This window comes from Bemisia tabaci, chromosome 3 (assembly GCF_918797505.1).
Source record: "Bemisia tabaci chromosome 3, PGI_BMITA_v3".
Classification (NCBI taxonomy): domain Eukaryota; kingdom Metazoa; phylum Arthropoda; class Insecta; order Hemiptera; family Aleyrodidae; genus Bemisia; species Bemisia tabaci.
The window spans coordinates 35,009,914-35,036,235 of NC_092795.1; the positions used below are offsets into that span (position 1 = coordinate 35,009,914).

The 26,322-nt window shown below is 37.1% G+C and overlaps 1 protein-coding gene across 1 annotated transcript; it reads right to left on the reverse strand.

The window, feature by feature from the left end:
* Window positions 1-6,905: 6,905 nt before the first annotated feature.
* On the reverse strand, window positions 6,906-24,963 carry LOC109043490 (uncharacterized). Its single transcript, XM_019060697.2, has 3 exons — window positions 24,716-24,963; window positions 11,410-11,497; window positions 6,906-9,276 (listed from the first exon to the last, which is right to left on the reverse strand). The coding sequence occupies exons 1-3, from the start codon at window positions 24,731-24,733 to the stop codon at window positions 9,017-9,019; spliced, it is 366 nt and encodes a 121-aa protein (XP_018916242.1). The 5' UTR covers window positions 24,734-24,963; the 3' UTR covers window positions 6,906-9,016.
* Between the last annotated feature and the right edge of the window lie 1,359 nt (window positions 24,964-26,322).

A 26,322-nucleotide genomic window follows, 5' to 3' on the forward strand; every position in this document is an offset into this window, starting at 1 on the left:
TCAACCTAAGAATTGTGGACTGGCGATGTGATATTTACGCTGTTGGATAAGGTAGAGACGTATTCCGCCAATTTTGAAGTCTCTTTTCAATGCATCTGCTTGATTGCTAAGGGACATTTTGCAACAGAACGCGCTGGGTCAGGGTCTACATTTCTTTTCAGCAACTTGCTGTATTATTAATCGGTTAAATGAGCGGTCTCTCTGGTGAATTATGCAGAAATATGATCGGGAAATGTCGACTCAATAAATAATGAACGAGGAAAAGGGGTGATAATTATGAATGTAGGAGCGAGAATAATCATCATCGTGATTTGATGAGGAGCTAGGAAGCCATTAGACTGCAGCGTCTTTGGGAATCATCCCACCTACTGTAAACGGATCCGATTTAATCAATGCCCTACATTTTCCACATTCATGCATGCTCTTTAAGACTTACAGCGGAAAATGTTTTCTTACCCTTATAATTATGTATACATATCAGGGGGTTCGTGGTCCAATCCAACCCCCGAAGCGCTTCGCTGCCGTGCCAAGGAAAAACGCCGTATGAACATTTAAGAGTTGCCAAATTTCTCCGGATGAATCATGGAATCATTTATCAGCATGATATCTCACAAAAACTTTGCGCGAAGGTGTTTTAGTTTCATCGCCCACTCACAATTTCAATAGATATTAGACGTGGACCACATTTCAGAGGGAAAGATCAGAAAATAATATAATTTTCACCAATAGATTTAGCAGAGTTCATTGTGCTATAGTTCCACCATTGCACCTAGAATATCATATACATGATTTAACCTTTTGTTGGTACGGATTTCCTGTCGAATTTCAGTTTGTCAAAAGACGAACGTTCATCGTTTTTGTTTCGAATCCAGTGCGATGCATTAGGATTGTTCTTTGAACATTTCGCACTTAAACGTCAAAATTAGTTTCCCCAAAGGAAAAATAAATCCAAACAGAGGACGACTCATTAAAGCAGGTTAAAGTAAACACTTCATATCGTGCGTAAATACTTATTTTTTTTTCTTTGAGGGCCGAAAACGTTGTATCATACTTGAATCATGCATTTCTCGGAATATTGACAATACCGCGCTAAGAATCTGCGATGGTTTACTTCATTGGCACAATAGGCGACGCTAGAACCAAGTTAAGTCGTAGGAGTAATAATCAAAGCTCTGGTTGATCTAACATGCGACGGATACAAAACGAATTCCTTTATAACGCCTGGATGTAACTATTCGGGTTCCAAGGATGTCTGTGTTGCATATGCATGGGAGTGAAGGCGTTTCGACTTCAGACACTAACCGCCTGCTCCTCACCAGCAGCGGCGCTTAGTGGTGCTTGTGCGAGTCAATAAGACGTGTCATGAAGAAATGTGGAAACATTAGGAGATGTTATTAAGGAATTTAGAGGTTTTAGAGGTGGTTTCATTGATTTTCTCGTAAAATTTCCTCCAAGCGGCACCGCATACCATGCATGATGAAAATAAATTAACATACAAATTTGCAGTTTTAGTCGAAAATGTCAATAAGTACATGAGGCTATTTTTAAGCAGTCGGCATAAAATTCACCTGAGATATAAAACAACATTTCAGTGAAATTATGTAGTAAAAGCTCATGAGACTTACTCTTCCAGAGAGACAGTAATTGTTTATTTTCATTTATCAAAGCGACGCTGTTATACTGCAATCTAGTTGATCAACTTTTCACTGATTAAAAAAGAATCTTAAATTTGCCGCCAAGAAGTATTTTTTCTTAAATCAAGACTTTTGCTGCTTAATATAAATTACTTTATTGCTTAGTCCAAGCATTATTTGTCTTGTATCAAGAAAAATTCAGCTTGGATCAAGATAAAAAAAAATTGGGTGCCCAAAGGTGGAAAATGTCGGAGACCGCCCCCGAAGAGGACGGTCGCTCAGGGGAGGCCTAAGTTTCGACCCTCAAGTTTTATCCCTTTTCTACCTTCTTTGATGCCTCCTTTCTCTTTTTCTCTCCTTCCTTTCTACTTAAAAACCTATAAATTCAATGTAGAAAATTTTTAGCAAAACTTTCCATCAAAACTACAATCTTACCATAAAAAAACAGTGGAATCTTTGTAAAACACGGCTATCAATATTAATTCTGGACACCTGCAGATTTCAAAAATTAATGAAATAAAAATATTGCCAATTTTTTGCGCTTCATAAGACGATTTTTTTCTCGACGTTTTTACTTGCCCAAAAGCCTCTTTCACGGTTCCGGTAACCGTATATACTTAATTTTTGCTTGGGGGTGCCCGGCACCCACTGGCACCCCCGTAGAACCGCCTATGGCTGTATATTTTGTTTTAACATCCTTTTTAGACGAGTGATTGTAACTGCAAGGTTAATTACAATGCAGTCTTAAATTTTAGGTCTGAAAATAGCCTAGTTAAAAGGTTAACACTGAATTCTTCTCTCTAAGAACGGCAGCATACACATCAATGCGTTTTTAAATTAATGATGCAAACTTGCTTGTTCATTCAATCTGCGAGAGTAAGTCGCGCATTCTCTCGGAGTTTCTTTGCAATGTACATTCAAGGCTCCCTCGGTAGATCTCGCCACAAGATACATCAAAACACCGAAGTATAACTTGTTGGGTGATGGTTTTTACTTCATAGAAGAGGGATTAGCAGTGTAAGTTAGATTGGGCGTATTTGAAAGGACCAACACAAATGATGATTATTTACTTCATTCTCTCTTCCCATCCTGCTAACCCTTCTAATGAGGTTGCAAAGGAGAAGTTACAGCTATCGACTACAAATTAAAATTAATGGCTGCCTCAGGTCGGTTCTCTGACCCTTATAGTTTTAAGAATCTAAAAATTTAGCATCACGCAACATTTTTTTGAATATTACGCATTTTTTTTTTTATCATAGCATAATTTTTTCTCCGGAGACGATCAATTTTGAAGAATGAACTTGACACGCACACATCGGAGGATTGGACTTTTTAAGAAATTGGGTGACAGCACCGCCCCCATAAAAGTTTATTTTCGTAACTTTCGTGAGATAGGCTCCAATCTATGTCGGTGTATTAAATGTGGGGTTGGAATTCATACATTTTCAAAAAACCATTCAACTGGTAGAGTACTCATTATGTCCACAGGTGGCCGTAAATTCCTCTTGGATTAAACTCCCCCCCCCCCCAAAAAAAAAATAAATATAAATAAATAAATAAATAAGCAATAGAAGAAAAATGAAGTTAATTTTTCTATAAAAAGTTCATTAAATTTCTCATAAAAAAATTTCTATACACTTTTTTGCTCAAGGCAAAATTAAGCGCGCTGACGGGCACCGAACTTCGAAAAATGAACGAAAATCGCGTTTTTTTGCGGTTTTTGCAAAAATCCCGGGTAGCGATGTTTTGATCGATTCCTATGTAATTTTTGACGCTGAATCCGAATTTCAACTTTGCGCCATTAAATTCGGACCGGAAAGTTGCCAAATTTGGCAGAAATGGCCTAAAATGGGCCTTTTTTCCGGATTATGGCCTGTAACTCGCCCAAAATTGATCTGACGATAAAATTAGTTATTTTCAGAAATAAAGCTCGTTAAATTTTCTATAAAAAAGTTCCTATTCTTTTTTTTGCTCAGGGCAAAATTAAGCGCGCTGGCGGGCTCCGAACTTTAAAAAATGAGCGAAAATTGTGTTTTTCGCGGTTTTTGCCCGATGTCTCCTGCTTTAATCGTCCGACGAGTAATTTCTGGACAAATTAAGTGCAGATGATAAAATTTACACTTAGTAAAATAAATTGATGTAAATAATAAGGATAACCCAGCACATTACACTATGCGCAATATTCGCTCATTTTACAAAGTTCGGAGCCCGCCAGCGCGCTTGATTTTGCCTTGAGCAAAAAAGTGTATAGGAACTTTTTTATAGGAAATTTAACGAGCTTTATTTCTGAAAATAACTAATTTTATCGTTAGATCAATTGTTGGCAAGTTACAGGCCATAATCCGGAAAAAGGCCGATTTTAGGCCATTTTTGCCAAATTTGGCAACTTTCCGGTCCGAATTTAATGGCGCAAAGTTGAAATTCGGATTCAGCGTCAAAAATTACATAGGAATCGATGAAAACATTGCTACCCGGGATTTTTGCAGGCTATAGCCCCTTTTATGGCTTATTTGCCTGGACTAATGCCCCATGCGAGTACAATACTGCCGTGCTAAGGAAGAACGCCGTATGAACATTAGCGTGGAGTTGTCAAATTTTCTTCGATACAATGTTCAGTTTTGAGGAAAAGTTATGAATATTTTTCTGAGAAATTTTTCAAAAACTTCAGGTAAACCTGCGAGTAAAATGATCTGAAAAATTTGAAGAAACATATTTAAAAGTTTTCCCGAAAATTCGTGATTTACCTCAGGAAATTTAGCAACGCCTATAAAGGTTCATACGGGCTTCTTCCTTAGCACGGCAGTGTATCTCTCAAGCATCAAAGGTATCTTCCTCGCACTCTCGGCCCATATTTACCGGATTTTTCCAGCCATTTTTACACGATTTTTGCGGAATTCAACAGAGGATAGTCGTAGCTGACCCGCTCTATTTAGATTAACAAGGCATTTTAGATTTAGGGCATGTAGGTATTTAGGCAATGAGGCGCACTCCTTTATATCACTTATGCATACCAATTAAGATTTTCACTATCGCTATGGACACGTTCCTCATAAATTTGATCTATATTTTACTCGGCCTTTGTAGCTAAAAAGGGATCTTACACAATACTTGGTCGGCAATTGAATCCAACGATCGAAAGAAAGTTTATCCATGCTTCAAACAGTCCTCAGCGGGTAGTCTCATTTCTATGCAATTTTCGGAGAAGAATGAAGCTGAACTATTCAGAATAAGTAAAGTCATATGCGTGGGCCATGCAATTATGCATTAGCTAACTTTGCAGTCGTATTACACAACTCAGATATTTTCTTGGAGTCCAACCGAGGAAATATGCTGCCTCTGTTCGTCTCGACGTCGGATGTGATGGATCAATTACCTACATATTTTCACTGCGCTTACTCATCCTGATACTGATCTATGAGAGCATAATTTTGAATATGTAAACGTTAATGTATCGATTGACTCATTTTTTCATATTTTATTTTATTTTTCATGCAATTTCGGTTTTCATGAATCTCAAGAACTCATGAGAATTTTTTAAATGCAGAGAGACTTTAACGCAACGGCATAAAAATCAACCAACAATCTATTATAGAAAAGTTTTCCTTTTTGGCACTTGTATAATGAAAAGTGAGTCAGAAAATAAACTTCTGGCTCAGATACACACTTTGGTTGATGATTTGAAAGCGTATTTTGAACTAAGTCCAGTATCCAACTTTGGACTCGTGCTTGTTTTTGATAGATTCACATTATTCTCAGCGCGACTTTTAATTGCAATCCGACAAAAGATGTGACTGTGAATCTGATCGAGTTGAAGATGGGTTCAAGTATTTTAATATTATTTATGTGAGGAATGTGGTATTAAATATTACTGCCAGGTATAGTTCATCGTTATTCCAAGTCGCAGTAAGGTAGATTCAATCAGATTTTGAAGCCAGCTATTCCTAATTTAGTTTCATGATTAATTAGAAGCTTAATTCGAAACCTTCTCTCGCATTAATCAAAATGACAAACTACCAGTGATGACTCTCGTAAGTTATAGCAACATAAAATTGTATTCATTTAAGTTTTTGTGAAACTATCTTTATCTATCGAAACAGGCTGATTCACTGAATCTAAGAATTTTCGAGCCGGACCGACACTGGGTGTACCGTTCGTTTTGCTGTCATATGGAAATGACTTATAAATATAGAATAATGGCAGCGACGTTTGCGTTATGATCAAGAGCAGTCAGGTGTCACACTAACAATAAGTCTTAGGATTGCGTTACCCACACATCTTACGAGTGTAAAATCGACCGATCAAAAATCGATCGCATAGCTCTCGATAGTACTCGCAGGTATGTTAGACAAGCTAGGGATTACTTGGATTCGATATTTTTTGCGCACTTTGCGCACGGGAAAGACAATCCGACGCAAGAAACACATCCGAGTAATACTCGGTGATCCGGTCGCCAAGAATGTAGAGGCATTGTTGCCACATTGTGATAAAAATCAGCACTTTTCCCTGTATAGCTCCATATAAAATATTCAATTGTATCACTTAACCTAGCAACTTGTGTAGAAGTCAGTTACGACATCTAGGAAATCAGGCTGTGGGTTTCAGCGAACACTCGATGCTTGCATTCAAGCGAACTCAACTAAAGATGAGCTTTTTATATTATAGTAGTAAAAAATCACTCCGGCAAGGTCTTCAATAATTTTTAACACCATGCGGCAAGAAGAGTTTATACTCTCATTCATATATTTAATTATGTTTTGAAAGGCAAGTATTCAGTCATTCCCTTACAAAACTGCAAGGCAACTTGCAGCCTCTCAAAATGGCATTTTTCTGACCTTCTGGGAATTTTTCAACACGAAACCTTGTGATGAAAAAAATGAGCCTATGTAAACAATTATACCATGTGGTGTTTTTGGAGATGAAGCGTTGCAGTTTTCACATTGTTTGATGGCCTTTTTTGCCCATACGGCGCTGAAAATATAAAATTCCCATAGCCGCATCGCCAAAACTAACCAGTAGCTGATGCTATTAAATGTAATGGAGTTGTCCTTATCATAAGATTTTTCTTTACTCACATTCCAATTATTGATATCCCGCGTTCTCTAAAAAGGGGTCATGTTTCCGGAGTCTCTTTGTCTCGTGTACATACTCGAGTGGAAGTAAGGTAGTTTCTATCTTTTTCTTTCTTACACGGCAAAAATGAAGTTCTTTAATTCATATTATTAATCTGAGGATTGACCGATCAAACAAATTATAAATGACTTAGAGCACAACTCATGACAGAAAATAGTTTTATTTACAAAACAAACGCTTATGAACTAAGTACGAAAATAAATAATAACTAATGCGTAAAAAAAACAGTAAATTAAAAACGGCACAATAGTGGCAGGAATCACATAGCAGTATATGTGTACGACTGGTGTACATTTTATTGCCGTAAAATGAGTCAGCTCCAAAGTGTGTATCAATTCTGTAAGCTGACCGTCAAAGTGTGACGAGAATCCTACAAACTTCTAACTCCACGAAGTGAGAAAAAGGCATTCGTTTTATTTACAGAGTAATAAAATCCTCTAAAGAGAGGAATAAATAAGTTCGTCTAAAAGGAAAACGAAGAACACAATAAATAAAGAAATAAATAACGAGAGGAATGGGAAGGAGTGCCTGAGATTTTTTTTGTCCTGTTCTAATTTAAAAAAAAAAATCGGCTCATCGAAAAGAACCGATTTAAAACTTCGAATTAAAAAGGAAATGTTTTAAATTTAAAACGAACAAAAACTCCTCACGTGTGAGTATCTCTCTGGTTTGAAATTTCTTCATTTTCATTTAAACTGAGTATTCTTTCTCCGAAGCGAAATCACATCTTTTTTTCTTGGTCGTGAAAATATCTCATAATTAAAGAGAACCTCACACCTGACATTCCACGGTGATAGTTTGATCGCGCAGAGGTGAGGGGTGGGTGACGTTTTTTTCTTATTTTTCATTTTTTATTCATTTAGTTTTTGTCTGTCTGCGCCGAGCTGAAAATTTCTTCCATTTTCCCCGAGCAAATTTGCTGTAAAACTCGCAGCATGTCAATGATTAAGAGTAACTAATTTAAATTTCACCCAACTTTTGAATTGTACCTTTAATCGGAGCACTTTTTCGTCGGAAAACATACGAGGAAAAAATTATCAGGATAAAAAAAAACCTTGAGGACGAAGGTCGAGGAAAGAAAGACCGATTTCATGAATTTTAAAACAATAATCTCTCGAAAACTAATTCCTCTTGTATACCTTTTACAGACTGGAATAAGTAAAATCAAATAAATTCTTTCCAGTTTATAATGTCAGAATGCGTGGGCACTGGAAACTCGGAAACTTTAAATCTATTGAAAAATATCAAATGCTCACAATTGGTTACTGAACTCATTCAATGGTCATGTATGGCTAAGACATTACACAACAGGTACATCAATTTCGAGGAAAATGAGGAAACTTGGCGAGAGATTCAAGCACGACCAAGAAAAATTATCGGAAAAAATAAAATAAGGAAACACAAAAAAGAAAGTTACTTGCGAGCAAACAATACGAGCTTATTTCGTTTGAGTTCGTCACAGAAACTTTAAGGCAAAGAAAATAAATGGAGTCACCAAACTTTAAAAAAAATGAATGTGCGGCAGTCGCATCGTTGTGGTATAAAAAATTCTCGTGGATTTCTGAATGCCGTTTCCAAACGGCAGAAAACAACTGCCGGTATTTCGCGAGACCGTTCTCCCACGGTCATCTATCAGACTTTTTTTGTGGGCATTGTAGCGCATACACGCCGTGCACCGAACGCGTGCTACATACAAACGTTGTAAAATTGTTTAAAATCCTGAAATTATGAACGTCTAGACTTAAACGTCTCAGCGAGGGGTTAAAAATTAAACTAGGCGAGTGAGGATTTTTCAATTTTTTTACAGCACTCAAAAGGCGCAATACTGTATTTTCCTGGATTCAGTTCCTCGTAACAAGAAGAACCTTTTCGTAGACTAATCTACCATGCTAAGAAAAAACGTCGTGTAAACATTCGAGAGTTGCCAAATTTCCTCCGACAAGATGTTTACTCTTAAGGAGAGCTATGAGTATTTCCTTTTAAAATTCTCAGATCATTTTGATCTGATCACGAATAAAATTCTCTGAAAATTTGGAAGAAAAGTATTAGCAGATTTCTCTGAGGATTTATAATTCATCGGAGGAACTTTGGCACTTTCTCAAGGCTCATACGGCGTTTTTCCTTAACACGGCAGTAAAAGCAAGAAACGTGGCTTTCGCTAAATCAGTCTGTTTTGAAGTTATTTGGCAGGTACTCGGAAGAGCTCCGCGGATTTCCCTCTCTCGGGCGAATTTTTTTTCTCAGCGATGGCTTCACCGCCGGTGCTTTTCGGTGTATTTTTTGCTAGTTTTCAGGAACTTGACCGAGGTGCGTCTGGGATCATCATCAAGCTCGTTGTTCTCGGTGACTTTAACCTTGCTCTTCTTGGTCGGGGCTGGTGCCTCCACGATCACGGGAATTTCTTCTTCATCGTCCGAGTAATCCTCAGTCGAGAAGGAGCGAATTGGGTATCGCTGTTGCATCCGGATGAAGTCTGCTATTCGGCCCGTTATGCTTCCATAAGGAATCCCTCCTGAAATAAACGTACAAATGGAGTTTTTAAATAATACTAATGAAATACCTGACGCAAACGCCTTTATTCAATGTTGAAATGCGTGAAGAAGCTTTAGACACAACGATAAAGATCGCAGGCGTGGTGTGCTTTTGCGATACATCTATTTAAATAGAGGAGGGGTATCGATAAGGGCCTCTTTTAGCCCCTCCTAGAGGACCTTTTTTGGCCCTCCCTAGAGTCTGGAAATTTATGCGGGTTTTCCAAGTCGGCACAATGTTGTTTACGGAAATAATCATGGTTTGGTCCATAGGCCACTGGATACGTGTTAAACGGTTGCCTGAACATACGTCTGCAGACACATTTTAGCAAAAATGCGTATTTTCTATCACTTTGTGGCTATTTTGACACGGAGCGCTAACTAAAACCAAACCAGGGTTGAAATGTGTCCTAAAGCTTCCTTGATAACATATTGTCAAAAGCTCGTTTTAAATACCTAGACGATGCGCTCCATGACAGCCTCGGAGTGATAGAAAAGCACGCATTCTCGCTAAAATGCGCCTGCAGACGTACGTTCAGGCAACCGTTCAACACGTATCCAGTGGCCTATGGACCAAATCATGATTATTTCCGTAAACTACTTTCAGGAAACTTGGAAAACCTGCATAAATTTCCAGATTCTATGGGGGAGGGGGGGAGGCCCTCTAGGAGGGGCTAAATACAATTCTTTATCGATACCCCTCCTTCATTAAAGTTCATTTGTTGAGGATGATTTAAAAATCGATCTATTGCAAACTCTCGATGACGGAATACGTACAAGAGTTATGTCTATACATATGGCTCAAAAATAAAGGTAAGCCTCCCTGAAGAAGTCTAAAAATTCCCTCGTCACCTCACAATCCGTGTGAAAAATCAGCGCATTGTTGTGGTTGGTTGGTAGATATGTTTATTTGGTGCTTTTAACATCTGAGCCATTAACACCTTAGAGGAGAGATCAAAATAGTGCCTCCCGCTACAAAGATATAGATTTGATATAGATGAGTCACGTCGGCTTCACGTCTGCACCTAAAACTCAAAATGATCGTCATCGTGTGACGCAATTCCTCAATTTAAAGAAGAAAAAATTGAAGACAGACAGACAAACAAACAACAGCAAAATTACAAACATGTCTCATCGAATATCAGAACTTTCCTGCTTACCAAGTGTCCCTTCCTAAAAAAAAGTATTTTTGTGGTTTAGTCTGTATTGAGGAACTACGTGACGTCATTGAGGAGCTGCATGACGTCATAGCGGTCTTCATGAGCTTTACGCAGGGTCGTGAGACTTATCGGTACCGAATGATAAATTTGTCAAAGCATGATTTTTAAGAGGGAAGCTGAAAAATGCGCAAATTCTTCTCGCAAAATATGAGTTTAAAATAAAATAGACTTCGCCACAGCACTCAAAATTATTTTGGAGGCATTCATTGTTAGAGTGGTCTTATTTTTGTTCTATTTAATCATTAAACAGATCCATTAAGCAGTTTCTGTGTAAACTGATTCTCTCCTAAACCGATTTATTCAATATGTAAATTAGTGAAAAAGAGAGAAAAAAAAACTTTTGAGATGCTTCGGTTGTGCGTCTGAAGCATCTCAAAATGGAACGCGGAGGTATAAAAGAGTCGAGTTCTTCAAGCTCATCATCAGAAATATAATCTGAATTGCGCGCGAAATTCATCAAATTTTTAAAATTGCAACTACATTCTCACATTATTAGTTCTAAACTTAAAAGAATTCAATTTTTTTGTTTCCCCTTAGTTTCCTGTTCCGAATGGTTAAAACTAAATTCGAACACGGGTTGTCGGTTGATTATAATTCGCAGTTTTAAAAGATTTAGGGAGAATTCCGCATCGAACGAGATGAAGTGCACCGTCGAGTGTCAGGATCATGAATTATCCTCGTTGACAGAGACAACGCTTTCCTAAATTCAGTAATTTTGATTTTTGAAGAAAATTGTATCAAATCGGTAGGTGTTTCTCACAGAGAAATAAAATATTTAATCGAAAAGAATCTCAAATTGTTTCTATTTTGCCTCCACCTTAATGGTACCAGATTTCGCTCCACCTTTTTGATTTATTCGCATTTATTGATTTTCTATCATCGTAACCAACTTACCGTAAGCTAGTCCATTCCGCCGCTTATAGTGGCCAGCACTGTCACTGTTAATGCTGACGACGCAAACGAGACAGACAAAAATACTGATCTGAAACAATAAACAAGAATCATCAGCAGGCATTTCTAATCTGGTCCTAATGGGCAGGTTTCTTTTTTAGAGAAGACAGTAAGTATAAGATTAACTGAATATTTTCTTTTCTGTAAAAAAAAAGAAAAAAAAGATGATTTCTGGCTTATCTTAGAAACAACGTACACATTTTTAGTTTGCCCTTTTAGATAGGTGTTTCTACAAATGAGCCAGCAATCATTATTGCAAAGTGTATATAGTCTATTTATCATTTGACTTCATGTATACTGTCTATTTCATAGGTATCAATTAGTTGATTCATCGTCTTTCCTGGATGTGACCGGAGAAGTATCTCGCAAAATTTAATTGCATTACAAGAACTTACAAATAATACAACAATGAAAAAATATCCCCAAAACCGAATGACCAATGATTCTATTTTAATACCTCCTTGAAGATTTGTATAGTTCAACGCTTTATGATCAAACTGATCATTAATGAGTTTATTGGTGCTGTAAAATGAAATATCACGATTCCACAGCGATTTGGATACATTCACTTAATAGGTGAGGGGTAAAAAAGATCGTTTGTTTTTGTGCATGAAGGTCAAAATGTGTGCGTCATATAATTATTTTTTCAGAGCCATGCGTCGCGTATTTGGAACCATTGTCTTTGATAAATTCGTAGAGAATCTTGTGACTTTATTCATCATTTTAACCTTAGTTTTTATTAGAAGTCATCACCGTGATGCAGTCGCATTCCGTCGCGCTCACAAGTACCGACTGAAAATGACTGATAATTTGCGGTATGTAATACACTTGTTAATGTAAGTGTAGCCATTCCAAATAAGGTTCTCTCTAAGTATGAATTAGACAACATTTACCAGATATTAGCCTGACCACATACCACGCCATCTAATTTCCTCTTATGATTTATCTCATCACAAGAAAAGTAAGCAACAGTCTACCTTGAGTACACCCTTAATACCCCGAGGAAAATTCACGGAAAGTTTTAATTGCTTAGTTTTCCTGTAGAAACATTAAATGTCAGAGAAATTTAAGGCACCGTGAAATACAGTTAGGCTCATACTGCCGTGCCAAGGAAGAACGCCGTATGAACATTCGAGAGCAGGACAATTTCCCCGGATATAAAATAGGTATTTATGTCAAAATGTACGCATATTTTCCCTTGAAATGTTCAGATATTTTAGATTAAAGTGCGAACTAAATAGTCTAAAATGTTTGAGGAATAATATTTACAACTTCTCCAATAAATTCCCATTTTATCGGAGGAAATTTGGCAACGCTTAAAGGCTCATATGGCGTTTTTCCTCGGCAAGGCAGCATACTGGTGTATCCATTCTAATTATAGTGCGCTTCGAAGTTAACACAAGGCATTAACCACGTGTAGGCATTTTGTAAGTGATTCTTCCTTCCGAAAAGGATACGTCACGTAGATTATAAACCAAAACACCCAAGGTCACGGCAATCAAAGCACGTTATAAAAAGAGAAAAAAGACAAAAGATCGAAATCCGTTGTTTACAGATTCCCCGCCACGCCTTTGTGAGAAATCATCCGTGAAACCTCGTCAAAGTAAGACTCGCCTCATTAATGACTAAGAATACCCGGCAATCAGACAGGATAAAACACCTGATGACGTCATACATCCGTTGAGAATCCTAATCGTCTCTGGTAATCGAGCATCATTTACCGAGAAGACACTCTCTCTGCAATTTTCCTCGAAAGCATTCCTCTTGCTTTAGAATCAGTGGACAAGACGCAACGATCCAGGTGTAGAAATAAGCTGCACCATTTTAATTTCTGATAAATCCTTACTCTTTCAGTCAATAATTATGTGCAACCAAGCAGTGCAATCAGTTAACACAACTGATTTGCTGTAATTCAACATTCGTCAGTTAATATTTTATTTAAGTTCTTGCATAGAGAGAAGTTGGATTCATCATAACAAGAGCCAGAGACCCGTCTCTTTGGCAACCTCTCGTTGAGGCACATTTTTTTGCGTTCAGATAGTGTCTCAAGAGAAATTTGGTTTCTTTCAACGGGGTTTCCTGGTTGTGGACCGTCCGATTTCATTGGAGTTTTCCATACAATAAAGAACATTTTCCCTTTCATTACATTATTTTTTTCTGTTTGTGTCGAAAATTCAATGAAATTTTAGGGTATTTAAAAATAAGAAATCTACAAGAAATCGCACCTGCCCTGTGAGGCTCATTTATTTAATCTCATTTTTACCATTCATTTGAGGATGTTTTTCCACGTATGGTCGTGGAGCAAAGAGTGACATGAGATACAGAATACGATTTTGCCTCATTTTTGCCTCACTTTGCAGGCCGATTATTGAAAGTTTGGAGCAGCCCGATTGGACATTTGAACTAGACGTATTGCACAGTTGAGTTAAGAGAGGGCAATGTGTAGCCTTGTCGTCACAACATAGTTTCAATAATCGAGCTGCAGTGCGTGTGGATGGCCGGTGAATGTCCTCAGGATATTCTTTCCGAACATGGCAACAATTTTTCTGCACTCCCCGGCGGCAGTCCTGTAGACTGTTGATTCACAGCTAATTTTATTTTTCTCTGTGTTAAGCTATGAAACTGTGAAAGATTTTTGGCCGTAGAATTGTTACCTTCTCACTCCTTCAGTATGTTGTGAAATAATCGTCCTTTACTGCCGACACATAAACGTGAAGGCCGTCTCTGTTTATTAATTGAGGTTTCCATAAATAATTAAATATATAAAAGTGAAAAAACTATCCATGGAAAACTTATTGAAGTTTTTAGCCCTCTGTGCTGTGTTTAGATGGAAACAGGAATCGTGGGACTCCATGAGGCTCTGAGAGCAGTATTTTTGAACGTGCTACACGGTATATAGCTTATTTCTTTCAAGATTGATCGTGCGAATAACTGAATATGATTGCAGCATCATACAAAGGTATTTCGGTACTCTTGGTGAAAACAGATAATAAATATTTCTTTATAAGCATCTGAATAATCATAGGATTGGATATTTTCAGTTATATTGTGATATTTTAATAAAATTAAAATTTTCATTACGGGTTAAACTCATGATCCAAGAAGTCGAAAATTATTCTTGAAGTTGAGGGGTTTTGTACCCCAGAGTTTAACTAGCATGCAATGCTGCTGAGATTGGTATACGTGCCTCAATGTTTTAGCAACCTGTAACCCTTTTTCCCCAAACATTCCGAAAAATTCTCTCGTTTAACGGAGAAAATAATTCCCACGCACAAGCAAGGGCGGACTGGCCCTAAATTAAGTATGGGGCGGGTCCCTAGGGGTGTCTGGGGGGCCCCCCCCAGTAGAAGGGGGGTCTGGGGGCCCTCCCCCTGAAAATTTTGAAAATTAGGCCCTTTTAGAATGAATTTTACGCTATTTTAGACCCTATTCTTTAATATTATTTTTGAAACATTATCCAAAAAGAGACCAAAAATGCAAAACTTAGTATATTTTCTTAAACTGGATGAAAAAATGAGAATCCGTTGTATACTTGGAATTCAACTTTTACTTTCCTCTTCCAACGAAGAATTGTGCCAAAGCTAAATTAGTATACAGAAGATACATAGAATCAAGTAGAATAGTAATAGTGACAGTCTAAAAAACTGCAAGTAAAACCGCATCAAGGCCTCTTCAAATCGGCAATAAATGGTCCCTTGGAAACGGCAAAAAAGGACTCCTTCAAATCAGATAAAGGGGCTCTTTTAAAGTCCTTAGAAGCGGCAAAAAAGGCTCTATCGAGTCTTCTTCGAATCGGCAATAAATGAGTCCTTCAGGGCTCTTCCGAAATGACAAAAAAGGACCCCTTTGGACTTATTCGAATCAGAAAAAAGGGCTCTCAAAATGCAACGCCCTTAGATACGGCATAAAAAAGCTCCTTCAGGGCGCTCTCCGAATCGGCAATAAAGTGTCCAGCAGGTCGATTGTTGAATCGTTATCGAATGATTCTGATCGATAACTCCCTATCTTCACAATGCTATATATCGATCAAGGTCATTCGATAACGATTCAACAATCGACCCGCTGTCCTCTTAGGAGTCTCGGGGCCCTTTCTCGAGGACGAACCAAAAAAGCCCTCGGGCGCTTCTTCGAAACGGCGAAATACGGCCCTTCAAATCGGCCAAAAGGGGCCCCGGGGGGGGCCCTTTTGGCCGATGAAAGTGGGGCGATCGCCCCATCGCCACCCCGGCCAGTCCGTCCCTGCGCACAAGTATTTGGCTCGATAAAAGAGATTTGAAAATCAATTACACATTCTTATTTACATTATTTGCACGAGGCTTCATCGCTTAAAATTTAAAACAAGCAGGAAGCTCCAACGCATTGGCGTCGGAGAGCGGCTCTGGGGGCAGTAGTTGTAGTCAAGAATGAGGGCCTAGACACATTTTGTCATTGATGTACAATCCGACAACTGTCGATTCATGTTTTGTAACTTAGCAGATTTACGTAGCCGGTGTATAAATGTGTATTGGGCTTTGATATGGCGAATACATGGCATTATCACTTGTTGTATACTTTTAATTTTGAAAGCTCTTTGGAGGTCCGCTTCCTAAAAAATCTCTGGTTGATAAGTCGTTTAGCGAGGCTGCAAAAAATTTGCATTTTTATATCTGAAAGTGTAGGTATTGGTTTTTTGTATAATTGTTTTTTTGGATTGCTGGAAAAGTAACGCATACTTCTATAATTTAGGACTGAGTCAGGGAAATATAAGGTTCGTTAAATAGTAAATATTCCTAGTACCGTGTGACACTATTGTTAACGAAAAGTTTTTGCAACTTGTCAAAGAGGTTGTTGAATGATCTTCGAATAACTTTTGATGGGCTAGAGGTAATGGTTCTATCTGCAGCTCGTGGACTTCTGTACGATATTGTCCAGAATCATCTAAATTTTCAAAAAGTGTCCGCTTGTTCGATACCCAATTTGCTCATTCATGCATACAAGGAGAAGCGCATGAAAGCTTTAGCAGACATTTTGGAGATGAATCAAGAATTAGATGAAGAATTTATGACTTAAATCACGGCACCTTAATCACGGGATGACCTTAATTACGGCAACTATTTATTGTCCATGAGATGCAGATGGTTCCATTTCCCTAGCTCATCAAAAGGTATTCGAAGATCAATTTCATCAGCCACCCGTACGAACCACGTTTCTAGTGACCCGTACTTGCTTCGCACGTATGAAACATACTATCAGAGAAAACAGAATTCATCTTACAATAATCAATAATCGTAGGACATGAATCGTTGCGATGTATAATACGACATTATAATGCGGCATTACTATTGTAATTCATTTTAATGTTTAGGGGCATTATAAATCATTATTGCCACGTCGGAATGAAATGTTGTAGACTGAATTGAAAAGCATGTTGGCAAAATTTATTATAAAAATAGTATAACATGTAGGTACATAACATAAAGGTAATACAAATTAAATGATTAGAGCGTGTATATTTCATTACATTATAGGTATATTACAATCATTTTTGTCATTGTTGGAAATTTTGATAGTTTGAATTTTGATAGTTGATAGTTGATAGTTTGAGAGTTGAAAATTTGGTTATTTTATTTAGTTAAGGTGATTCGATAGACGCCATATTTTGTGTCAGAATGGCATGCGACATATCCCATCAATTGGTTCCATTTTTTCATTTACTCATCATTTTTCTCCAATTTTAAGTTTCGCAATTCTGTTTTCAGGAGACTAAAGCACTCACTTATCAATTTGTATATTTATATTGAGTTAAGGGTAGAGACGTATTCCTCACCGGAATTGAGGAATGGAGGTGTTACAGTATGTCCGGCATTAGGTTCCATTTCGACATCAGCGACGATCAACGCTGCGATACTGGAAGCCAGTCTTCCGATATTAAATCCCTAGCGGGGAAGAAAAAAAATGCCTAGATTTCGCTAAAAATCCCTAAATCCCCAGATTTGCTCAAATATACTTAAAAAATCCCTAGATTTTGCAAAAAGCGCCATTTTTTTATGAAGAATCATGATGTCATTCGATGTAGCGATTTGCAATATTTAAATCTGATTGGCTCGTTTGAATTTTGGCGCTCTCTGAAAGCAGTGCTAATCCAGACCAATAAAATGAAAGAATATTAGTTGATTTCTTATTATTAACAGGTTGAATGCAGTTGAATGTCAAGTACATCGAAGGACACAATCGTTTTAATTTCCGGCTTATTTGCGGGGAAAATAGTGTTGCCAAAAAGGCCTACAAAATATAGATGAAAAAATGTTTTCGATTGTCGAAGCTATAATTGAGGTTAAAAAGTTGATTTTTGGTAACTTTACCTCATCAAAAAAAAATCCCTAGATTTCCTGAAAAATCCCTAAATCCCTGGAAATTCCGGAAAATCCCTAAATCTAGGAATAAACCCTTAGACATCGGATGGCTGTTGGAAGCATTAGAGTCAACATTTGAAACGCTGCTGCAGAATTTGCCGGGAGTATAATCGAGTGTTGAAAGTCAGTAGAATTGAACAATGTAATAATTGCTTTCCGAAATAAGCGTTATAATAAAAAAACAACGAATCTGAACTGTTAATACTGGAACACACCTTCTGTAAATGTACCTTGCGAGAGATAAGTAAAAAAATAGATGTACTGGAGGAGAAGTGCTTCTCCACAGAGTTTGAAGAAGGAAAAAAAATGCCCAAATTTACTTACTTCAGCATTTTCGGCAAAATCACTGCAATTTCCGAACCTTTTTCTGGCCAGGGGCCAAAATTAAATGATTATGAAGGGCCACTTAGATGTTGTAGATAAAAATAGGACTGTTGAAAAAGTCGCCGTTTTCAATAAATATGTTCCCGGAATGGAAGAGTTAGGTTAAAAAATTTAGAGTTAAAAAATTACCATGAGCCGAGTGCCGTAGGTTAAGGGCCCGTTCGCCAAAACTAATCGGAACTGTATGAATGAATTGCTCCTTTTAAAAATCAAAACAATATCGAATTGCGATATATTACACAGTTAAGATAGGGCTATGTCCTGTCGTAAGCGGCGACATACAGTCGATATCATTTCAATAATCGCCCCAATGGCCACGATAGTTGTTAGACGTTTACGGTTTCCCTGGTAACCTTTGTTTGCTATCAGCTGATATCGAGTAAATGACTAGGAAGCTCCAACCCAGTGGTTAAAGCTTCCTTAACCGCGAAAACTTTAAAATTCAAATTTTCAAATTTTGAACGTAAAGTACATTTTTTCCATCACGAGATAAAAGCACAAACAAGTTTTGAATTGTTGACTGTATCACCATGATTCCAAAAATACAATACACAACATAGCATTGACTAACAATAAAACAGTATGCAATAAAATAAAGTCATGACAAGGAACATAGCCGAAAATGGCGCCGATTCCCATCAACCAACGCGCGGTCTCTACAATGTAACATGCTGCATTGATACTCCCCAGCTGGGACCGTCCGGAATAGCAGCTCTAGTGCAAGCACCAGAGCCGCTAAAATCACGTATAGCTGTATAATACATTCACTTCACTACAGATGTAAAATCGATTAAACTGTCTTATTTTCATTATTTGCACTATTAACTTTATTATATGCATTATTATTTTCATCATTTTGGCTTCATCGCATAAACTTTGTCAATCATAAATCCTTTATATTCAAAAGCACGTGGCCGTATAATATATGCACTTTACCGCAGTCGATACATAAATACAATATTTAAAATCATGCATCTATCAGACTTGTCAAATCTTCATTACCAACCTCTACATCTGTTCATCATCATTATACTCAGTCATATCCATTCCTTTATCATTCCAAAAAACTGCGGTATAGCAGAGAGACTTAAGGAAAATTCATTGCTCCATAATATACGCGTTTTCAACTCAGAAGAGTTCTTAAGCAAGGAATGAAACATGTCCCATCGGAATGTATCAGTTAATCTCAATGTCAAATAATAACTGAGAAGTTGAACATAAATGTTTTGCTCTATTTCTTAAAAAGCACGTGGTCTCTGTTGCTCTTGAAAACTAGTTGATCGAGTTTTTAAAACTCACGAGTGCACTGAATTAATCGATGCATTTTATGGACACGTAGCGGTTTCAATTTTAGCCGCCAGTGATCCAATTTCAATGTTAGCGACCAACAGTAAAATAAATACAAGACTGGTACACCATGTTTTGATCGTTAATTTCGGTGTAAACGTATTGAACTGTCAATCGAACTATCAAAAACAAAAAAATCAACTATCTGATTCACAGGTTTCTGCCCACTTGACGTCTTTGTTGTTGATTAAAGTGTAGGTAAATGACATTTGGGATGGGCAGAAAATTATTTGACGTCATTTTAGGTCAATTTTTCTGCACAAAATACTTTGTAAAAAATACTTCGCGAAATTGGGCGATTATAATTGAAACTATTCTCTGATCTGATTTACTTACATCAGGTGAAAATGTTTCAAAGTTTTGAAACATTGATCGACATGAAAAGGTTTTTAAAGTTTGAAGAAGGGTTTTGTTCACAGTACAGTACTAAAAACTTCTTTGTCTAGTGACGTACCTATTAATGTTTGCCTTCACACAAACAAAATTAGCAGGTGACGGCATTCTTTTATCGTGGAGGAGGTGTTGAAAAATTGCTGTTTGAATTAACAATATTTCATTCTCACTTTAAATCCACGGGTTAGAATTGATGTTATGTCTATGAGATAATAGACGGATTATTTTTTTCAAGGACCATTCACGAAAATTTGCGAGGTTTTTTCATCTTTGTAAAAAATAAGAATACATTTTTGAACAAAAACAATGCAGTGGCAACCTTACCCAATGACTTGCTTGTAAACACAATTGCAATATCATTCCGGATGGTGCTTAGAATTTTATTCATTCACACATTGGGAGTAGAGGCACTATGGGATGGGGCTTCGAAAGAATGTTGCCTATCATCGCACACATGAATCAAATTTGACTCCATTTTTTCATGCACTAACAAGTAAATTACTCCTAAAGTAATAGTCCTAAACTGATTCCGGAGAGATGTTGAAACAGCTTATAGTATGTGTAGTCGGAACGCATATTTGAAGGTTGGAAAACTCAAATTTTTTTGTCTTTGAATTTGCAAAGGAAGAGAGCGCATTTACTGGACCAATTTTAACAGAAACGCAACAAGTCACATTTAAAAAGAAAAAAGAGAAAAAAATAAAAAAATAAAATAAAAACAAATAAAAACAGAAAAAAAATGAGTCGGGATTCCAACTCATTTTTTCAAAACTACTCGAGTAGTTTTGAAATTTAGACCCCATTGTTGACCTCAGACACACTAAAACAATTTTTTGACTTTGCCATCCATCGTAGTATGACGATGGATAGTTGTTTTACAATTTGGCTGAGCAAAGAATACCGCGACATCAGTTAATCGTTCATAAGAAAATTAGAATAGCTTATTTTTTCGCTAAGGAAAGAAGACAATGACACCACTTCCTCATTTGTAAGATTGGTGTGGCTCATTTGTTCACGTTTCCCCTTTTTCATCATTAGTTCGTGTTTTAGTTTTTATTTTTTACTAATGTCATGACTTGATACATCCCCGACACTGCCGTATTGTGTATTAAAGCCAGCGCATTCAAATGGATATCTCGAGACCGTTAATCTCTCATTTTTTTCATTGATGCCAATTTTTTCCCTCTGCGCTTCACTTGTCCAACCAGCACGTCCTTTCGGGATACGGAAGATCATAAACATTCAAAATAATTTTTTTTTATTCTCTCCTATTCTTTCTTCCTCTCTCCTTCTTTATCTTCTCCTTCAGCGAAGTGATTCTGCGACATTCAAAGTCCAAAGCTAACGGATTATTCTTCCCTGAAGTTTTGGCAACTTTTTCTTCACTACAGCAATGTAGCATAAGCTGGTAGCGTTTTAAAAGAAGAAAATGGCGAACTGTTTTACATTTTAAATTTCAGCGAATTTTAGTCAATTTAAAGAGATTCGTCAAAAATTCACCTGCAGTGTACAAACAAAGTGTAACCGCTACTGAGTAAATACACGAATTGAGGAATAAGGCTTTGCAACGTTGCAATGTTGTGATATTCCTGTAGTTCTGCCTCTCATATTAAAATCATTTCATTCGTGGAAAGGTAATACACTTTTTCTGGATCGCAATATTTCGATACACCCGTCCATACTTTAATTCTTAAAGAAGGAAATAAAAAAGAATGTTTTTGCTCGATATTTTGAGTATGTTCATTGAGGATTCAAAAAAAATCATGCTAAACTTCTCAAATTAAAAATGTTAAGTTTTACGTAATGAAGTTGAGTATCTCGAGGAAATTAAAACAACACAATCCAAAGAATAGATAATTTTAGTTTCGATGCTGTGTACTCCCCCAAACACTGTTTTCTTCGAGACCAAGGAACTTGTAAATTAAATTGTTCAAAACCTAAATAGTATAACCTGCTTTACAAATAATTCTCGTGATTTTCAGTTCATATGACGGATGAGTGCGTGGTTTCAATTGCTCCCCCCTCCCCTTTTTGGAGATCAGTATGTGTTTACATCCCATCTCCCTACCCCCATTCCCTTCTTACTTTGTGACGATATCGATATTTGCCGGTTTATTGAGAAATTGTCACTATGAAAAAATGAACACTTAATGCAGGACAATAAAGTTCAACAGTTTCTTTTTTTTAAAGGCGCGGCGATCGACTTCAATTTTTTTTTAGAAGCTGTCTTGCTTTTGTTGAGTTATGCAAGAGTCCTCATTTTACCGTTTGTGACTGGTCGTTCTGACATGACAATCCGTAAACTTCCGGGGGTCAATGAGTGCATAAATTGACGGTGTTGCAACGGACACCGGAAAAAACCCGTCTGCATGTCTTAAGTCACCACAAAAAAAACAAGAGAAAAATAATCAAAACAGAGTTCCGCACTCAGAATCGTTTTTAAGAACATTCTCATACCCTGAAAAAAGAATGAGGGACGAAATGGGGGGGAGGGGGGAGACCAACTATTAACAACCAAAATTTAGGGAAAAGAATATTGCATGCGTGGTGACTAAAACCACCCGCACCTGGTTTTTCCTCGATAATTGGGCGTATTTATGCTAGAACTGACTATGTTACACGCAATCCTTATGCACATAGTTCCTTTTAGCACCAATATGTTCAATTGGGTCGGACGAAGTCGAAGACTGTGAGGACGCATTGGGAATCAAAAAGTTCGGAAAATTTGGACCTGAATCGATGCAAGAAAAATCCAAAATCTTTTAGTCTCTGTCCGGAATATTGGGCCCTGAAAAAACCCCTTCATAAAATATTATGGTTTTTAACCCCGAGGAATTTGAATTTGACGGTCTCGAAACCTCCCGGAGCCGCATTAATGAGGTGGACGATTACTGGCAATATTGTAGTTTTTGACATAACACGCTTCCATTTATTTTATTCATACAGAGTCATTTGCTGAATTATTGAATCCCTAATCGTCAAAAAGTAAAATGTGTTCATTCTCACGCAAGAACGTAAAGATTGAATACGTAATCGTGTGTGAAGGCTCATCGTGGTCAGAGAAAGTAACCTCATAGTGAACGTAAGTACATACGATAGTTTTATTAGGTGAACAAATTGTGTAGCTGAGGAACATCATGATCAAATAGTCTTCAAAATGGGTACTAAGAATTGTGCTTGTATTAGAGGGAGAGGCTGAGCTCGTAATGTCTGCAATATTGAATGATGAAATTTTACAGCCCTCTTTTCAAAATTAACGAAAGGTTAATTACCCAGTGTATGTGAGGTAGTCCATTTCAAAGTAGTTGCCCTTGAACTATTAGCTGTTCTTTCAATCTTGGAATCTCGGATCACTGTTCTGTGACATTCTCTATATGGACTATGAAGTATTACGTGGTCTTTTTTATTTTTTTCTCGAGAACATTTAAAAAATTGGCCGACGACAATTTATTGATAAAATATGTCTCTATTTTTATGGAAATCAAGTTTTATATTCTATCGAGATATTTCTATTTATACCTCAAAGGACAGTATCTTCCAATTTTGAAGCGTCGGTGATTAACATGTATATGTATGTCTTCTTATTCAGATAAATATTTATTATTTCAGTTAATCAATTAATTAGTTATTTTTAGGAAACTTTAAGAACACAAGCAACATTGTCTGGCACATGTTTGAACATGTCATGTGTCAGAAGAGTTCAATGACCTCAAAACTTTCAGCCTTTCATTCAAAAATCATAGTTGCGTAGTGATTTTTGAAGCCAACGGGTTGTCAACTTCTAATACCTGCACGGCATCAATGATTCTTTTGAAAATTTTCGGTTCAAGTAGTAGTTGAATTCGGGCAACCTGGAGTTCGTTAGAAAATCAAAAGAGTATATACTTTGTTTACTTCACGAAATTGTGGGATACTCAAGAATATAACATTGCAAAAACATAAGGAATTATATTTTTTCTGAAATAGGTGTAGAAAATGGAAAGACCACATAAAAAAAAAAAAAAAACTGCATTCTCCATTACGAGAATCATTTTAAAGTAAGAATTATTGGGTGCGTACAGAGAAGGACGATGAAAGTTTCATTCAAGGAAAAACGCCGTATGAACATTCGAGAATTGCCAAATTTCCCACGATAAAACATGTATTTTTGAGACATTCATGCATATTTTTTCTTGAAATTTTCAGATATTTTGGATTAAATTGCATACAAAATTGTCTGATCATTTTGGAAAAAAATATTTAAAATTTACCAATAAATTCGGTTTTTAGTGAAAGAAATCTGGCAGCGTTTAAAGGCTCACACGGCGTTTTTTCTTAGCACGGCAGTATGGCTGTGCAATTTTCTCTTCATTCAAGAACATCGCTGACATGTCTTAAAGGCGACATCATTTAATGCATCTTTTTGAAAACTATTTTTCTTCTCTTTTTTGCAAAAGAACTGATCATGCGCATTGCTAATCCATCTTAATGTGTGTAGTTGCCAAAAGGAAGGGAGAAAAACGCGAGCACAAGGTAAGTACGTCAAGGGGTCAAGGTTTTTTTCGAGGGCCCTTAATTTTGAGATAGAATGATGATGACTGTTAAGTCGAGTTCACTCCTACCCCGGAATCATTTCAATGCATACTTTGGGTCATTGTATTTCAAACTAATACCAGAGGCAAACGCAGGAAAAACCTTAACTCAGGGTAAAATTCTGCATAAACACATCACCATGAAAGATAAAAAGTACTCACAATTCCAAAGGCTCGCATGGTGCTGACTTCTCCTCGAACTTCAAACTGACTGATTGACCGGTGTGGTCCAGAAGCTGTAGTCGTCTCGCCCGCGTTCAAGGCCGATGTACTTAACGTTAGGCGCACTCTATTGGCAGCAGGTCAAACCAATGGCACTTCTGTTTTCTTTCTGCGAAAAATATTGGCTTTCGATAGATGATATGAGCAAATTCACTCCAAAATAACTTTGTGCGAAGGATTTAAACTTAAGAACCCAGGACATTTAGGGCAAGTGGCCGTAATTTGAAAAATTTCAAATTAAGTTTCTAGGTTGGATATTTGAAATTAGACAAAGTAAACCAGTTTCAACCTGGTTTTCGCCGGCTAACCAGTACGCTTTTCAAGCTTTGATGTATTGAACTGGTGAGAAATTAGTTGCCAAACGCAGATAATCAATCGTCCTAACCTAGATTGCATTTCTAAAGATTTTTCCAGATTTTTGGATTGAAAATGCCCGAATATATGCAGATGAAAATTTTCTCTGGAAATTTCGATCATTTCATAATATTTTTTTAGAATTTTTAGTTCTGATTTAACGCTACTCGCCAGATTGATCAATTTTTCTAAAAAGTCAATTATTTATAAGTTTAAGTATCAAAGTTAAGCACGAAACATTTTGGGTAATGAAATGTTAAAAAAATTTTCGTCTTACATCAATTTTTTCTCTATAAATGGCTAACCATTCAGACTTTTTTTTTTCAAAACATGCGCGATTTAATAAGTCTTAAAAATTTAATTATTTGTCCTGGCATTTGAAAAAAGTTTAGATTTGACTATCATTCTGCGACGAACTAACTTCAAAGTCAAACATTCACCAAAAAAAAGAAGAAAAAAAAAGAAAATTCAAACTTACCTTTCCTCTGAAATCCTACACGAAGATATACTTCCTAATCAGGAAAATCAAAGGGAAACAGGGAGGGGGGGGGGGGTTGGCGTGAATATAAACCCGTTAAAATTATAGATTCTTAGCAGCACTAGAATTCGCAACTATCCTAATCGACCGACTGTTAATCGAAAAGGAGCGAGGTTCTCCTGAGTGGGTGACACACTTGCTTTCGCGGTTTCCGAAACGAGTAAAAGCTCGTTCCCTGATTCCAAACGACGAGTAGTTCGCGCGTTTGACAAGGAGGCACGAGTGTTTTGAGCGGAATCCAGCGGCACGCCGCAGAGAAAGTGGTAGAAATAATAACGGAAACGAAGTGGTTAAGTCGTTTCCCGCTTTGAGCTTTTTGTCCGGTGTCTGGATTTTTAATTCATTCAAAGTTGCGCGAGGATTCCGAGCGCCTTACGATCACCTCAGCAATTAATTTTTTTCTCTCCGATATCATCGAACTTATTTCATGGTTCCCACCGTGTTTTTGAATAAATCCATCCCAGAAGTGCAAATATAGACGTATTTCTACCAAACAGAGCTATGTGTATTATGACGTGAGCCCTGTTACGCATATATTCTTATGAGTATCCGGGGCCATGTATTAATGCACATAATTCCGTTCGGCAGAAATACGTCCGGATATCGTGCAGTTTTTTATAGTTGTCCGGGGTTTGAAGACTCGTTGAATGACGGA

What these genes read in the sequence shown, in the direction of transcription:
- LOC109043490 (XM_019060697.2), bottom strand. An exon ending in GCGGAATGGACTAGCTTACG is followed by an intron (nt 9,277 to 11,409) that starts GTAAGTTGGTTA and finishes CGTTTATTTCAG; the next exon opens with GAGGGATTCCTTATGGAAGC.